The 18117-nt window shown below is 49.5% G+C and overlaps 1 protein-coding gene across 1 annotated transcript; it reads left to right on the plus strand.

Moving 5' to 3' along the window:
- Window positions 1–2766: 2766 nt before the first annotated feature.
- ARMC6 (armadillo repeat containing 6) lies at window positions 2767–15815 on the plus strand. The gene is made up of 8 exons (XM_033136676.1): window positions 2767–2854; window positions 5691–5836; window positions 5961–6043; window positions 6748–7318; window positions 8508–8653; window positions 9903–10034; window positions 13824–13961; window positions 15367–15815. Exons 2-8 carry the CDS (start codon window positions 5716–5718, stop codon window positions 15577–15579), a joined length of 1404 nt encoding a protein of 467 aa, XP_032992567.1. The 5' UTR covers window positions 2767–2854; window positions 5691–5715; the 3' UTR covers window positions 15580–15815.
- The last annotated feature ends 2302 nt before the right edge of the window (window positions 15816–18117 follow it).

The raw sequence follows: 18117 nt of genomic DNA on the forward strand, positions 1-18117 counted from the left end.
AGTGTCCCGTTTTCCCCGGGATTATCACGTTTTTAATTGCTTTTCACACCTTTATCCCGTTTGTTTGATAATCCCGTTTAATCCCGTATTTAAAAGCAAGTTCTGAATGCTTTTTTTCTGCCTGGCTCACAAGTCACAGGCAATGAAGGGTTAAAGGCTGCAGCGAAGAAATCCCGCCTCCTGCCTTTAGGGATTGGATGCTGCAAGGCAGGGGAGCTGAGCCTTCATTGGCCGCTTCGGCTGCCACTCGCTGGTCCCTCCTAGAGCTCCTAGTTTTGAAGCCTGTGGAGCTTTGAATCTGCTCCAGAGCTTCTACGAAGAGGACATCCCTGGACTTCATCTTCAATGGACAGAGTAGGCCTGGGGCCTTTGGCCTTAACCCCCCCCCCCGCCAACATGGGGGAGGAACGCTTTGGGATCCTTTCCTTTTAAAAGAGGGACCCCTTTAAGTTCCCCACTGCAGCCTGGTGTTGTGAACCCAGGCAGGGCCAGTTTATTCCTGGGGAGATGGGGGGGGCGGGGAGGGCCTGCAGAACCTTTCCTTTTAAAAGAGGCCTGGGGCCTTTTATTTAAAATGCATCTCTGGGTTATTTGTGGAGCATAGAAATTTTGAAATGTCTTTATAAGAGCATGCCTGCTTTGTTCTGGGTCTCCCCCCCCCCTGAAAATCACAGCTGTTGCAACAGCTTCAATAAAGATCAATGCTTTGCTTCTCAATCTTCTCTGGTTGGCCTCTGTTTTTTACTCCTACCAATGGAGAACCTGCAGAGGACTTTGCAAGGGCTCTTGTGTACCCCATAAGGGAATAAGGGCAGATTTTTTTCTTATTACAGCCGCCTCGTGCAGCCTGGCTCCTTTCGCAGGGGGGGAGGCTTATTCAGCTGCTGGCAGAGAATAAGCAGCCTCCCCCCCCCCCAAAGAAAAAGCACCCACCACACACTTGGTAAAATAAAAATCTGGTCTGGATCACTGAGCAGCATTGGATGCCAAGGGTCATCTAGTCCAACCCTCTGCAATGCCGGAATCTCAAATTAGTTCATACATCCATGACACCCAACATCTGTGTAAAAATCTCCCAATGAAGGAGAATCCTTAACCATTTTTATTTTGCATGTGTGGCTGATGTGCTCTGCCCACTTTTGCTTCAGGCTCCGCCCACCACTGCCATGTGACTGTCATAGGTGAGGCTGCTGATCCCTTATTTTCAAATCCGAAAGTTGACAGCTATGTTTGGGACTACAGTTCCCATCATCCCTGACCACTGGTCCTGGTAGCTAGGGAAGTTGGGAGTTGTAGTCCAACAACAGTTGGAGACCCGTCTGGGAAACTGGTATATGTTGTTGAGAGCTGGAACCCAAGAACATCTGGAGGGGTACAGATGGTCCACATCCCTACACTAGAAGAATCTGGATGAAAAGCAACAAGTGTTGTTGCTTTTCATCCAGAGGCCAGTTGAAGCCAGAGCAGAGTCGTGCAGGGAGGCAACAGATATTCTTCTCTGTTTGCCGATATCTTGGGATCCCAGGAATTTGTTTTTTACTGGAATTATTGGTCCAAGTCATTAAGCCTGCAGAGTATTCTCCCTCATACCTGTCAGGAGCGAGCAGGCAATAAATCCCACCATGCAAGTCTGAGTGAACCCTTTATTACCATGAACACAATCTGCACAGACTTGGCGGAGTGTCAGGCCTAATGAGCACAGCAGCTTATTCCTGGCAGGTCTTGCTCCTTGGGTCAGTTGCCAAGACTGAAGGTCCTGCCTCCTCTCCAAGGGTCTGAGACCCATTGGCTCCCCACATCTGGTTTAGCCGGCCAGTTGAAGCCGATCCCAGGATTATGGCCACTGTTGCCTGCTGAATGCTTCCAGGAGCCGCAGGTGCAGGGTGGGGACCAAAGGTGGACAAACGACCCCAGAAGGAGCATGACATGTCTCTCCCCCCCCCCCCGAAGACTGCCCCTCCCCTAACACGCCACAGGTGACTGGCACCTACACACATGACTATAGCAGCACAAAGTATATTCTATCATCAGTTTAATTAAAATAAATTATGTATCACCCTTGAGCAATGCTATCAGGGCAATGCTAAAACACGGTTTCAAAAATCAATTTTACAAAGTAAAAATATTTAACATATTAAAGCAATACCTGCGGCAGCAAGAAAAAGCCTTGGGTTGGGAAGCTATTCGCCTGTCCGCATAAATAAGCAGGATTTTCGGGGGTTGCCAACTTACCAGCGTCTTCCTTGCACTTTTGCAAGCGTTCAATCGGGGCGCTCTCCACTTGGCGCATGCGCAAAAGGCCGGGTTTCGTCTCCAGGCTTCTCTGCGCACGCGCCAAACTTCCCTGCCCTTTCTTCACGGCAAAAGGTGTCGCGAAGGCGGGAGGGGGGGCTCTTTCAGCGCACGCGCAGTAACGTGCGTAGTAAATGGAAGGAGGCCTACCGACTGTGTCAAGGACGACGAGCAGCCTTTGCGGCGGATTAGAGGCTAATAAGTCCATTCCTGACGGAAGGTTTCGCGAACTCGACGCCATCCGTTGTCCGGGTTTCCTCACGGCCAGCGTGTGGGGGTGGCGCCTTGAGGTATGGGCAAGCGCATGCGCAGTACACTAGCGCGTCGTCGCGCACGCGCAGCGCCGTTTACCTAACGGCGCGCTCGACAAAGGGGAGGGGTGGGCCGGCTGCGCTCTGCGCACGCGCTTTGTCGTTCTCTGGCGGCGCTGCCGTTGGTGGATTCGCCCTTTCGCGTACGGCAGCTGCGTGCAGCCAAACTTACCCAGCCGCCGCCGCGGAAAAGACCCTCGCTGCCAATGCGGATTCTTTGATGGGACGGCAAGCGCGGAGGGACATACCAGGTGAAGTGATGCAATAATAGAATCTTGCGGCACATGCTCAGAGCCCCGGTGTCCCCCACCCCAGTTAGGGGCGGAAACCGTTGACGGTGGGTGTAAGGAGGTAGGGTGTGCTCGCCTGCACTCTGTGTATGCTCAGAGGCACAGCTTCCTCTCAGGCTGCGTCTTGGGGGCTTTCAGACCGTTCCAGTTGGAGGAGGAGGAGGTCGTTATGACTTGAGACCCGCCTCAGTTTGGAAATTTCGAGCTGTTTTAAACTGCTTTTAATACTGTGTTTTGATATTAATGTTGTGCTTTGGGGGTTGTAACCAAATAACGATAATAATGATAACAACAATAATAACATTTGACCCCTTGGAGGCATCTCAGCTCCAGGGGTTTTGGGAAGCAGCTGGTTATGTCACCATATTTTAGCCCAGCTTTCAGCCCAGTTTCTAAGACTTGGTGCCTGCTGCCAGTCACTGTAGACTGAAGTTTATAATAAACTAAAAATAATAATAAGCTAGAAAGAGGCATTCTGATGAATCCTTCTGTATGTTATTCCCCCCTCTACTCCCCTGCACCAGTGCTGAGCCCTGACCTTGACTTTAAAAAAATAATTTATTTAATTGTTTTCGTATTTTTTTATAGTGCTTTTCATTGCAAATCTTCCAGAGCGTGACAGATCTTTACAAATAAAATTAACGCAAAATAATCCAAATATCATAAAACAATGAACAAAAGTCAACATGGCCTAGCAGGCTACGTTTTAAAATGCCATTCAAAAGCTATGGGAACACATTTTGTTGTTGTTGTTCAGTCATTCAGTCGTGTCCGACCCTTCGTGACCCCATGGACCAGAGCACGCCAGGCACCCCTATCCTTCACTGCCTCACGCAGTTTGCCCAAACTCATGTTAGTAGCTTCGAGAACAATTGTAATTGTAATTGTAATTGTATGAATGTAACTGGATGTGTATGTGTGTATGTGTGAGTTATGTGTAAATGGAATTGTATAATGTATCACAATAATAAATAAATAAATAAATAAATAAATAAAAAGAGAACAACCATCTCACCCTCTGTCGTCCCCTTCTCCTTGTGCCCTCCATCTTTCCCAACATCAGGGTCTTTTCTAGGGAGTCTTCTCTTCTCATGAGGTGGCCAAAATACTGGAGCCGCAACTTCAGGATCTGTCCTTCTAGTGAGCACTCAGGGCTGATTTCTTTAAGAATGGATAGGTTTGATCTTCTTGCAGTCCATGGGACTCTCAAGAGTCTCCTCCAGCACCATAATTCAAACGCATCAATTCTTTGGCGATCAGCCTTCTTTATGGTCCAGCTCTCACTTCCATACATTACTACTGAGAAAACCATAGCTTTAACTATACGGACCTGTGTTGGCAAGGTGATGTCTTTGCTTTTTAAGATGCTGTCTAGGTTTGTCATTGTCATTGCTTTTCTCCCAAGAAGCAGGCGTCTTCTAATTTCGTGACTGCTGTCACCATCTGCAGTGATCATGGAACCCAAGAAAGTGAAATCTCTCACTGCCTCCATTTCTTCCCCTTCTATTTGCCAGGAGGTGATGGGGCCAGTGGCCATGATCTTAGGAGCACATACAGTACAATAAAACCTTCAATTAAAAGCAAGGGGAAAACAGACCAGCTTTTTAAAACATCTGAAAAACCTCAGGCTACAGATCTTCTGAAAAGGAAATTCATAGGGGATATTCAGTTAGGATGCAGTATTTGGAAAGGGAGCATTTTATTTCTTCAAATCTGTGGTGCTGATTATCCTTCCCGCCTTCTGCGGGAAAGAATGTCGTCTTGTTCATGCACAATCTGATACTGATTAATCAGCAGAAAAGACTCCCCTGCGTTCCATTATGACACTCTTCCAAGCAGTGTTAGAAACTCAGATATATAAGCTAACCACCAAACGGCACCTTAAACTGAGGTTACACCTGCCAAAACCAGAACCAGAAAGACCAGGTTTGAAATCTCCACTTGGCCATGAAGCTCACGGAATTACCTTGGGCCAGTCATTCTCTCAGCCTAACCTACCTGGTAGGGTTGTTGTGATGATGAAAATGGAAGTGGTGGGGAGACATTTGTATGCCACAATGAGCTCATTGGGTTAAAAATTGGGATATAAATCTATTTTAAAAAATAAACAGAATGTCTAGTTGCCACTTTGGGGCAACACGGCTCTAAAGTCTTACTTTACGCATTGACTGTGATTGATTCTCAGTTAAACATCTGGCTGGTTCAGAGGGCAACCTTGAGCTAGGTTAAGAGCTTTGAGAACTTAAAGAAGAAAAGTCCCTTGATCCAGGGACAGTCCACATATATATTGGCCTATTCCGACCTCTTTAGATTCTTCAGCGACTGCAGCCTTGGTTTAAGGACCCATTTGGCACCTAGCTTATATATCTTGAGTTTCTAGCACTGACAGGGGCATAAGTGACCGCCTTGTTCTGCAGTATACCATTGGTCAGTCTAGTTCAGTATTGTATGCGCTGACCAGTAGTGGCTCTCCAGAGTTTCCAGCCAGTATCTCTCATGGCCCTAGCCGGAGTGGTCATTGGGGATTGAACCTGAGCTTGTCTGCAGGCAAATTGGGTGCGATAAACCTTCAGTTACGCTCCTTCCCTTTCTTTGGGGATCCTATATCTCTTTTTCAAAGAACACACACCACCATATGTAAACCGTTCTCTTGTGGACTCTCCTTCCTTGGAGGTTCTGAAGCAGAGCTTGGGTGGCTGTCTGTCATGGATGCTTTAGGTGAGATTCCTGCATTGCAGGGGGTGGGACGAGATGTCCCCCGGGATACCTTCCAACTTGTAGAATTCTTGTCCCGCAGGCCAAGAAGACAGGCGCAGGTTGAAATGGCGGCCAAGCGGATCACCCAGGAGACGTTTGACGATGTTGTGCAGGAGAATATCAACGACCTCGACATGGATCCGGAAGAGGCCGTGATCGAAGCCGTCCAGCAGTTTGAGTCCCAAGGTGTGGTTTTGGGGGAAGAGATGCTTTAAACTTGCTGGGTAGACCTGAGATGGCACAGCTGTTCTAAGAATCCCTACTAAGGGCCCCTTCTCATTGCCCCCACCGCTCCATGTCTTTTCTCCAGGTGTTGACTTAAGCAATATAGTGAAGACAGCCCCCAATTCCGCCTCTGTGGATGGGCAAGAGCCACAGCATGCTGTTTTGCAGGTGAGGAGGGTGCCTGGGGCCACCCAAGAAAGTATGAAAGCCCCAGGGGTCGCTTTGGGAAGGGGCCATGGCCCAGCAGCAGAACATTGTGCTTTGCACTACAAGGACCTCAGGCTGAATCCCGGGCACCCTGAAGTTGGGCTGGGAATGTTCCCTCTATTCCTGTTTAAACCCAGGGCTTTAATCAAAACCATGAGCACTAGAATCTTGGTTTATTTCTAAGGAAAGGAGCACAGCTCAGTGGGTAGGCAGCACCTGTTCTATAATACTAAGCTCAATGGTCCGACTCAGTGTTAAGCAGATCCCTAGGGCCCTAACCACCAGAAGGTCAAATATATAAGCTAGGCATCAAACGGCTCCTTAAACTAGGGTTACAGTCGGCAGAATGGAATGCCTACTTGCCATTTGGGGTCAAGGTGGCTTGAAGGACATATTTTTTAATATGGCTCTTGGGTTCCTGAAATTCATTCTGATTGTGCAGATAAAATGGAATTCTAGAGGATGGGGTATGTGTGTGTGAAAACAGCCCAAACCCAAGGACCGCCAGGCAGGCATCTTCACCTAGCCAGGTGGAAAATGGTATTGTGATGTTAAAAACCAGCCCCGTCCTTATCCACTGGTGTGTCGCAATGTGTAGCTGGCGATTTCCTGCGATGTTGAAAACCAGATATTGGCCAGCCCTACTCACTCTTTTCCTTCCGCAGACGCTGGACTCCTTGCAGAAGGCAGTTGCTGATGCCGACTCAGGCGCGGTGGATGAGCTGCTGGTGAGCTTCGCGGAGCAGTGCAGGCAGGAGATGGCCGTCCGCTACTTGGCGGGGCAGAAAGGCGCTTATTCTGCCGTGTTGGCCGCCTGCCGCCTGGCTTCTGAGGAAGGCTGCTCCCTCCTCAAAGCCCTCCGTGCCCTCTCCACCCTACTGGATGGCCAGCCCGACTTCCTCGACGCCCCCGGGAAGGAGCTGCTTCTGCGGGTCTTGCAGGAGCAGCAGGATGATGGTGACCTGACCCTGGCCACGATCCGCTGCGTCCGGCAGGCGTCGCTCAAGCATGAGCAGAACCGGCAGGACCTGGTGAAAGGCGGTGTCCTCTCCCTGCTGGTCGGGGCCATTGTCCGCCATGGGGACCGGGCCGATGTAGTCCGGGAGGCCTGCGCGGGGCTGCGGTTCATGACCTTCGATGACGATATCCGGGTGCCCTTTGGCAATGCCCACGAGCACGCCAAGATGATCGTGACGGAGCACGGCGGACTGAGGGTCCTCATCGAAGCTGCCAAAGGTAGAAGCATTCCCCCTTCCTACCCACCCATGGGAATGCAAGGAGAGCCCTTCTGGATCAGGCCAAAGGGAGTGTGGGGATTCGATTCTAGTGTTAGCGGAGGCAAGACCTCCCTCTCTGTCTTTCCAATGCCAATCAAAGACAACCAAGAAATGGTTTTGAGTGTTGTTAAACTTACTTATTCTGAACCATCAGCTCGCCGCTTGCCAATTCCTGCACACATGATATTTTAACATTTGCAGTATTGAGGATTGAGGTTGAATCCTGACAAGACAGAAGTACTGTCTTGGGGGGACAGGGGGTGGGCAGGTGTGGGGGACTCCCTGGTCCTGAATGGAGCAACTGTGCCCCTGAAGGAGCAGAGGCGCATGTTGATTCTGTGTCCAGGGCAGCTGTCTACCAGCTCCATCTGGTACGCAGGCTGAGACCCTACCTTCCCGCGGACTGTCTCACCAGAGTGGTGCATGCTCTGGTTATCTCCCACTTGGACTACTGCAACGTGCTCTATGTGGGGCTACCTTTGAAGGTGACCCGGAAACTACAACTAATGCAGAATGCAGCAGCCAGATTGGTGACTGGGAGCAGCTGCCAAGTCCACATAACACCGGTCCTGAAAGACCTACATTGGCTCCCAGTACGTTTCTGAGCACAATTCAAAGTGTTGGTGCTGACCTTGAAAGCCCTAAACGGCCTCGGCCCAGTAGACCTGAAGGAGCATCTCCACTCCCATCGTTCAGCCCAGACACTGAGATCTAGCGCCGAGGGCCTTCTGGCATTTCCCTCACTGCGAGAAGCCAAGTTAGAGGGAACCAGGCAGAGGGCCTTTTCAGTAGTGGGGCCAGCTCTGTGGAACGCCCTCCCGTCGGATGTCAAAGAGAGAAGCAACTATCGGACGTTTAGATGTCATCTGAAGGCAGCCCTGTTTAGGGAAGGTTTTTATGATGTTTATTGTATTTTAAATCTTTGTTGGAAGCCACCCCGATGGGCAGGGTATAAATAATAAATTATCATCATCACCATCATCATCTACAAGTGAGGTTACTCCACAAATTATCAAATCCACAATCAATCAGTAATTGTCGTTTCTCAAAATCCTTTTCTTTCCTTCTGCATGTATCAAGCTTTTCACAATCCAGTTATGATTCACAAACTGTCCCTCTTTCTCTTCCTCCTCCTCCTCTCTGCTCAGCCTTCCCCGATGACTGCAGCGTCCTGAGGGAGATCTGTGCGACTCTGGGGCGCCTCTCTGTCCGGAATGAGTTCTGCCAGGAGATTGTGGATCTGGGCGGTTTAAACTTCATGGTGGCGCTGCTGGCCGACTGCATAGACCACCAGGTACTACAGATGTAGGTAGCTGCCATGTCAGATCACTGTGTCTGTCCAACCCAGTAGTGCCTACTCTGACTGGCAGCGGCACTCTAGGCATGGCTGGCCTGATCCGTGCATATGCCATGGATCGAAATAAATCAAGATTTCGGTCCTCATTATTCTGAAGGAAGGACTGATTGACTAAAAATCTAGGCAGCATCTTCATATTGCACTGCGCCAGCAATCCATCTAGCTCAGTATTACCGACACTGGCTGGCAGCTGTTCCCGGGGACATTCCAGAAATGCCAGGGATTAAACTCATTTTCACTTTCTCTCTTTCTTTTTTTTTAGTTTTGGTTGATCTGTGATTTGTTTGAAAGGAAGTCTGAGACCAAACTCCTCCTGGAGAAGTTGATTTCAGAATAATGAATCCAACGGGATCAGGGACTTTTGAGAGTTTTCTCACCAATGCTTCAAAACTCCCCCCCCCCCTTTTTGGGGGTAAAAACAGCTAAAAGCAAAGGGACTTTCAGATACATAAAAGCCAAAAAATGGGAAGCTGTCCTAACTGCAGCACAGACTTGACCATATTCATTTCTGTGGGCTTGTGTTGGGTAATATTAATAATGAAAAGAACAAATCTATGGCCTTTTAAACTTTGCATGGGGGAGTTTTTGTTCGTTATTATAGTATTTCTTGTGTTCTTATATTGCAAAGTGCCCTGTGATCTTCAGATGGAGGGCGGTATAGAAATCTTCATCATCATCTTGGAAAGGAGTCAGAATAATTTTTTTAAAAAATTGTCCAGTAGCACCTTAGAGATCAACTAAGTTTGTTCTTGGTATAAGCTTTCATGTGCATGCACACGTCTTCAGATACACCTGAGTTGGTCTCTAAGGTGCTACTGGACAATTTTTTAATTTTTAATTTTGACGGCATCAGACCACCTACCTGAATCTAGAATCTTGGAAAGCAGATGTTCTGCCTTGGAGCTACAGCCGTTCCCCCCCCCCCCCAAAAAAAAGAATAGTAAGGTTCTGGTATTCATTTTTCCAGTATTTTAGTATTTGTTTCTCCACCCCAGATCTAAACTTTAGCTGACTTGGTTGGGTGGTCGTTTGTCATGGATGCTTGAGCTGAGATTACTGCATTGCAGCGGGTGGGACTAGAGGACCCCCAGGGTCCCTTCCAACTCTACGGCTCTGTGGCTTTCTTTCAAAACCGGGCAGCCTGTTCTCACGCCTTGGGTCTTTGCCCTTCCGTTGCGGATTGTAGGACCTGGTGAAGCAGGTGATGAGCGCCATCCAAGCCATCGCGGGCAACGACGAAGTGAAGGACGCCATCGTCAATGCCGGAGGGACAGACCTCATTGTGCTGGCCATGACTCGGCACCTCGGCAGCCCTTTGGTGAGTGGGTGTCGCTAGAGGAAGCTTGCATTTATTGGTTGGTTTCTGGCATTTATCCCGCCTCTTCCTCCAAGCAGCTTAAAGCGGCGTTAAGTCGTTCACCTCTACACGTGTAACCCTTACAACAACGATGTGAGGGGGGTTAGACTGAGAGGCCCCAACCAGCCTGGAAGGTTTTCAGTGGCTCCTCATGAGTAACCAGGCTGACTCCGAGGCTTCTAAAACTAGGTTTCTTTATTGTGCAAATATGTACAGTGCAGCTATAAAAAAGACGTCCATCTCATCCTTCAGCAGAGGCCGGGAATGGCCCCTTCCAGTTCTTTGCCCAACATAAAAGCTGCGGGATGCGGAACCCCGCCTCCCCCCTCTGCGTCTTTCCCCTCTGCGCAAGTGGGGCGACGGAAGAGGTGCCTCCCCTCCAGCCTCTGCTTGGTGCGCGGGCTCTCCTTCCCTGTCAGAGCCCTGACTTCTACTTCCCAGTCCCATCTCTCCCTCCCCACTAGACGGATCACCGGAGGAAGATGAATTGCTCAGCAATTGAGGCGGGGGCTCGCGATACCGATAAAGCCCTGGCAACTCCTTGCCTTGAGGTGAGGGCAGCCCCCTGACACAGCTCATCACCTTGTCGTGGGGAGTGGGCTTGCACGTTCCTATGACCCTTGTGAGCGCAGCCGTCGGGAGTCTCGTACTCCCAGCAGGGTCACTCAAGGCAGTAAGGTCAAAGGGGAGGAGCTAGACAGAGAATGATCCAAGAAGTCCTCAGTGGCAGAACAGGCGGAAGATGACAAGCGGTGTGTTACAACGGTTGTGAAGGCGGACGATGAATCTACCGGTCGTCGTGATCCTCATGCCATTGGAATAGAGCCTTACTGTGAAGACTGGGCGTTGGTCAGCGTGCCCGGTTCTACATACGTAAAACAAATTCACACACAGGCGTCTTCCAAAAACCCAGGTCCAGCAGGACCATGAAATCTGGAAGCCCCTAGTCATGAACCGGCACATGGGCGGTGGATACAGATTCAGTCCCTCTGACTCAAGGAACGAGGCAGTTGAGCAGCTCGGCAGCTGTATCCATGACTGAGCAGCCCTATTTAGGATCCACTCTGCACACCCCGAAAAGGGGGAGGGGCTAGAAAAAGGTGCCCTAAATATAGCCTGCCTCCCTTTTCCCCTGAGGTCACCACCCAGCGGTCGTAAAAGACATGGAAGATACAGACTTTGTTGGATAGCCCAGACAATCAGCGTCCCAAACACAGAACTGACATCATTGCAAGAGAGCTGTGATGTATTGCAGTGCTTCAAGAAACTCGAAGAGCAGGTGAGGGACAACTGAAGGAAGAAAAAGGAGGCTACACTTTCTTCTGGAAAGGTCTACCTGAACAAGAACGTCGAATACACAGAGTAGGATTTGCTATCATAAATGATCTTGTGAAGCTCTTGTCAGAAGTCCCTAATGGCATTAATGAGCGACTTTCAACCCTTCAACTAAAACTCACCCACAACCAACAGGCTACTATTCTAAGCGCTTATGCACCAACACTGGATGCCAATGAAGACATTAAATATATTTTTTTACTCTCAGCTGTATATCCTCCTGGGTGATTTTAATGCAAGAGTTGGGCAAGATTTTTATCTGTGGCCTGGGACTATTGGGAAAGAAGGAATTGGCAACAGCAACCAGAACAGAATTTTACTTTTGAAGATATATGCAGTGCACAACCTTGTTATTACCAACACACTTGACAAAAAAATAAATTAAAAACATCTTGGAGGCACCCTCGGTCAAAGCACTGATACCTCTTAGACTATGTAACTGTCTGAGCTGAATATTGCTGTGATTCGCTCCTTACCAGAGCTATGGTGAGTGCTGACAACTGCTAGACAGATCACTGATTAATACGCTCCATGAGGCTATCAAGACTATACCTCAACGCAGGCTTCAAGGAAGGGAACCAAGGAGCAAAATGAACACTCGAGCCCTTCAAGATCCTATTAAGCGGGATTGCTCAGCATCAAAAAAACCAAAGTGCTGCACCAACAAGTACAAAACAACCCCTCTGCAGCACCACAAATCCAACTCAATGGTGTAACGTTGGAAAATGTTGACCACTTCTCCTACCTAGGCAGATATCTTTACACAAGGGCCAACACTGATGCCGAAATCCAGCATCGCCTGAGCTCTGCAAGTGCAGCTTTCTCCCAATTGAAGTGCAGAGTGTTTGAGGACATTCACAGGGAAACCAAAATGCTTGTTTACAAAGCTATTGTGCTACCAACCTTACTATACGCTTGTGAAACATGGATCACTTATCAACGCCATCTCCAACTCCTGGAAAGATTCCATCAACGGTGTCTCTGAAAAATTTTACACATCACTTGGGAAGACAGGCGAACTAATACCAGTGTATTGGAAGAAGCAAAGATCACCAGTGTTGAAGCAATGATTCTTCAACATCAGCTTCGTTGGACTGGTCGTGTTGTGCGGATGCCTGATTATTGTCTTCCAAAGCAATTACTCTATTCCGAACTTAAAAACGGAAACTGTAATGGTGGTGGTCAACAAAAGAGGTTTAAAAATGTAGTATAAACAATGACAACTGGGAAACACTTCCCTGCAAGCGCTCCAATTGGAGAACAGCCTTTCCCAAAGGTGTCATGGGCTTTGAAGACACTCGAACTCAGGATGCAAGGGAGAAACGTACTAAGAGGAAGGCACGCTTGGCAAACCCTCACCATGATCAACTCCTGCCTGGAAACCTATGTCCCCACTGTGGAAGGATTTGTAGATCTGGAATTGGCCTCCACAGTAACTTACGGACTCACATTTAAAATTGTGTTTATGGAAGACAATCTTACTCGACTACGAGTGATCACTAAAGAAGAAAAAGAAGAAGAAGTCACTCAGTGAGCTTCATGGCCTAATGGGGTGGGATTTGAATCCCGGTCTCTTGGGTCCTATACTGACCCTCTAACCTAGAGGTTTTCAACATTTTTGAGTCCACGGCTCCCTTGACCAACTACATTCTTTCTGCGGCACCCCTGTGGGGCTCAGGAGCCCAGTTAGGTCACGCCTTTCCTGGTGAACCAGCAGCCCCTCATCCCTTTCTGAACACTTTCCCTTGTTGTGTGTCCCCTCAGCCTCCTCTCCTCTCCCCTCTTCTTGGGAGTCCTCTAGGCAGCCACTGCTGACACCCCTGGTCTCTGACCCTGCCCCAAAGAGAGATGCCTCCCAGAGGCACCTTTCACCTGGGAAGCGTATAGCCGGGCTGCTGCAACAAACAGCTGTGCAAGCCTTTGGGAGGCAGAGGTGCAAGAGGACATCAGAGGAGGGGGGGAGGAAAGAGGGACAGAGGCCAGTGTTGCCCGCTGCACCCCTGGTCATCATTCAAGGCACCCCGGGGTGCCAAGGCACACTGGTTGAAAACCACTGCTTTAACCACTACACCACATTGGCTCTCCTTGGTTGCTCCCAGTTCCTTTGCTGTTCTTGAACCCCCTCCCTCATCTTTTGCCCCCCCCCTCCCCTGGATCAGCCCCCTCCAGAAGAAAGAGGGTGCATGCACGCTCTTCCCTGTTCCAAGAGATCATAGAATTGTAGAGTTGGAAGGGGCAGCGTGCAAATTTAATAAACAAATAAATGTTATACTATATTATAAGCAATTGAAAATAACTTAAAGTTGCAGCAATAATGTTACTGTACGATACAATGCAAGAGTGGCTTGCCGTATAATAAAAATGCAAGTGTGTCGTCAGTAGGTTGAACATGGCTGCCTGCGTTTCCGCCCTCAGGTGTGTGAGCAGAGTTGCGCGGCCTTGTGCATGCTGGCGCTGCGGAAGCCCGAGAACTGCCGGGTCATCATGGAAGGGGGCGGGGCATTGGCAGCGCTGCAGGCCATGAAGATGCACCCCAAGGAAGCTGGTGTGCAGGTAACAATTTTGCGCTGTAAGAAACAGGAGTCACTCTTTCACCCACCCTCTGCCCTGGCGTAACCACAATTACCTCTGAAGGTGTCAAGCCTGCTTTCCCACAGGGGTATAACATGGGCTGTATCTGGTGTTGGAACTACTATTTCTGGGGGACGGGGCAGGCAGGTGTGGGGGACTCCCTGGTCCTGAATGGGGTAACTGTGCCCCCGAAGGACCAGCTGCGCAGCCTGGGAGTCATTTTGGACTCACAGCTGTCCATGGAGGCGCAGTTCAATTCTGTGGCCAGGACAGTTGTCAACCAGCTCCATCTGGTACGCAGGCTGAGACCCTACCTGCCCACAGACTGTGTTACCAGCGTGGTGCATGCTCTGGTTATCTCCCGTGAATGCGCTCTATGTGGGGCTACCTTTAAAGGTGACCTGGAAACTACAACTAATCCAGAATGTGGCAGCTAGACTGGTGACTGAGAATGGCCACCAAGATCATACTCCTGAAAGACCTACATTAGTTCCAATTTCGTTTCCGAGCACAATTCAAAGTGTTGGTTCTGACCTTGAAAGCCCTAAGCGGCCTCAGCACAGGGAAGCGGGCAAAGGGCCTTCTCAGTGGTGGCACCCTCCCATCAGATGTCAAGGAGATAAACAACTATCTGACTTTTAGAAGACACCTGAAGGCAGCCCTGTATTGGGAAGCTTTTTATGTTTGACGTTCTATTCTGTTTTTATGTGTGTTGGAAGCCACCCAAAGTGACTGTGGAAACCCAGCCAGAGAGACGGGCATAAATAATGAAATTATTATTATTAGTAGTAGTAGTAGTAGTGGTAGTCCTACTCAGAGAAGACCCACTGAAATTAACAGAAACATCTTAACACCATACTGGAAAACCACACAATGAATCCCTAGAGTGCAATATTATATCCCTTTTTTACACACTGTTGATTTTATTGGTATTACAAACATTATAATTTCATAATTAATTTACACTTTATTTTAGTGTAAACCACTTAAGAGGTGTATCAATGTTGTTTAAGGTGCCATATATTTTGGAGAGCTGTCTCTCCTCGCCCCTTACATTTGGACACCTCTTAAGGTATCATAGGCAATTTTTGCATGATGGTTTCTGAGATCAAGGAGCAGTTTTCTGCCTGCGTAGGGGCACAGTTTTGACTCAAGATGGTGAGCAGAACCTTTCAAAATGGTGCTGATTTTATTCAAAAATTGTGTAGTGGTCCTTGAGATCAAGGCGCAGGTTTCGGCCTACATTTGGATACAACATTTTGAATCATTTTGAATCGAAACGGCACAGATATTTTTGTTGTTGCTTCTCAGAGCTCCCACGTGATGCTGGGCGCTTTCTTCTGCTAACGAAGTAAATGGTTTGCAATTTTTCTCTTTCTCCGTCCAGAAACAAGCCTGCATGCTGATCCGCAACCTCGTCTCCCACTCTCAGGATTTCTCCCAGCTCATTCTGGAAATGGGTGCTGAGGACTTGATTGTCGAGGCCCGGGCCGCCCACCTGACGTGCGAGGACGTGGCCAAGGCCGCCTTGAGGGACCTAGGCTGCCAGGTGGAGCTGAGGGAGCTCTGGACGGGCCAGAAGGGCAGCCTGGCACGTTGACACCCGTAGACGTCGAGAAACGGGGGGTTGCAAGTGGTGGGGATGAGCAGAGAGAAAGATGGACTTGCAGACGGGAATAAACGCAGCCCAAGGGGTTGGAAGCGAGGGGAGAAGGAGGGTGTTGGCCTTGGGTGCCATTAGCTGCACAGGCCCCGGAAATTCACCGGTGCGCCGACATTTACTTTCCTGCGGTTTTTCTTGTTATTTTAAATATCTGCTGTTTCGAGAACTTGACTGGCCCAGCTCTAGAAAATGGAGTGGCACCTTTGCGACACTTTGGGGCACCTGCGGAGAAAGCTTCCCTTTATATAGAAATGGCCAAGAGCAAAAAAACAGCAACAATGATGGGTGGGGGAGAAGGCAGGCAGGCTTCTCCAGCTTCAATTAGGCCTCTGTTACCGTGGCAACCACTGCTCCCTGTTGTCCTCCATTGTTCTTCCAAATGTGCCGTCCTCTTGCCCTTGGCCGTTCTTTTTCCTCTTGTGTCATCATGCTGCCGGTTTAAAACAATCACGTGCATGTCTCATTATTGTTTTCTAAGATTTTCCTCTTTGGTCTCATGATAGTTACAAGAAAGGAGATTCCAACTAAACATTAGGAATAACTTTCTGTTGTTGGCAAGATCCGTTCGACAGTGGGATGGTCTCCTTTGGGAGGTTGCAGGCTCTCCTTCCTTGGAGGTTTCGAAGCAGAGCTTGGATAGTCATCAGCTGAGATTCCTGCATTGCTGACGGTTGGACTAGAGGACCCTGGGATTCTCTTCCAGCTCAACAATTCTCGTTCTAATTGGATAAAAGTTGGCTTTCTCACATCCTCCGTTTTCTTTCTTTCTTTTTTTAAAGTCAAGTTTTCATCCCTTATGAGTGTTAAGAGATGCTTGGGAGAATCTCTCAGAAGCTGGAGCAGATGGCTGGCATTTGGGGCTTTGGTCTCCAAGAACGAATTTATGAAACAGACCCTCCATGTGTCCCTTTTTTCCAGGGACAGTCCCAGATTTACAGAAGCCGTCCCGATTTCTGATTGGTCCCAGAATGTCCTACTTTTCCTTAGGATGTCCCTATTTTCGTGAGAGAAATGTTGGAGGGTATGACGTAAGCAGGGAGCAGCGTGAACGAATGAGCATAAAAGATGCAAGTGGAAGGCTTCAGTTTTTCCTTCTGAAGAAGCTTGTATGGCTGAGACAGGGAGGAGATGTCACTGGACTGCAGCTTCTCTCAGCCCCAGCCAGCATCGGGAGCGGTGGGAGACGGGATCCAGCAACACCCAGACTCCGCAGGTTTCCCCTCCCTGGTCCTAAGAGGAGACATTCCCTACTGGCTGCACGAGGAAGGAAAATGCCTCTAAGCAGAAGAGGCATTCCCTTCCAAGAGCAGGGAATGCCTCTTAGAGCTGGGATGGGGAACCTCCCGGAGCCCCATCCAAAGTTTCCTCCAGCTCACATCTGCCCCACATCTGTCTGAGATGATGGTGGGGTGTGTGTGTGTGGGGGGGGGATCCGTCTGTCTCGAAAACAATGGAGTGCACCTCCAGGGGGGAAGTCAAATTGCTGTGTTGGCAGCACGGAAGTGACCTCCCCAGGGCACATGCCTGGGCAGCGTGTCTGGAGGTCCTGGGCTGCCCAGGTGACAAGACACCCCCCCCCCCCGGCCTCACTGGGGGGGGGGTCCAAAGGAAAGCGGAGAGCAAGACGTTTGGCACCAGCTTGGCTGCAGGAGTTGCCAGAAGGAGGTGGACAAGGCGCCACCCAAACCGCCTTAGGGTCTCCACTCTGGATTTGTCTTTGGTTTACTCCTGAGCCTTTCCTCTCTCAAAGATGTCCCACAAGGCAGTGCAGGTTTAGGACCAGAGTTTTCTTCTAGACAGGCTCCCTTCCCAGGTGAACGAGCCCCACCTGCCCCTCACTCCCCTCGAGTCCATAGCACATGCAGAAACCGCCTTCTTGACCATTGGACTCCCTCTTTCTTGGGTCTCGTCCGCTCCCTCCATCGGAGCCTGGCTTCGCATGCAGGGGAAGCCCCTGACTCACTGAGAGTTTGAGACCCATCAGCTCCCCTCACTTGATTTAGCCAGCCAATCGAAGCTGTTCCCAGGATTGTGGCCGCTGTCACCTGCTGACAGCTTCTAGGAGCCACAGGTGAGAGCTGGGTGCAGAAAGAGCACAACATGACCCCCCACAGAGGTACCACCCCTCCCCTACCACCCCATCATCACCTGAAGGGTTGCAGGCACCCCACCCATTGGGCTATGTAAAGCTGTCGTGTGAGTGTGCACACACACAAAAACTAAGATCCTTCTTTTGTCTAGCTCGGTGCTTGCTGTCAAAAGCTGCCTTGGGATTTGGCTACGGCTCTTTCCTCCGTGTCCCCTGGAGATTGAACCTGCGGCCTTCTGCGTACATAGCAAATGTTCCACTACTGAGCTAGGTCTCGCTTAAGATCCAAAAGTTGCTTCCCAGAAGCTTCCCGGTTCATCCCAACGGGCTGCGAGGTGACACTCCCCCCGAAAGGGTTGTTCATTGGCCCAGCATCCTGGCCTCGC

This window comes from Lacerta agilis, chromosome 18, assembly GCF_009819535.1.
Source record: "Lacerta agilis isolate rLacAgi1 chromosome 18, rLacAgi1.pri, whole genome shotgun sequence".
Lineage (NCBI taxonomy): Eukaryota > Metazoa > Chordata > Lepidosauria > Squamata > Lacertidae > Lacerta > Lacerta agilis.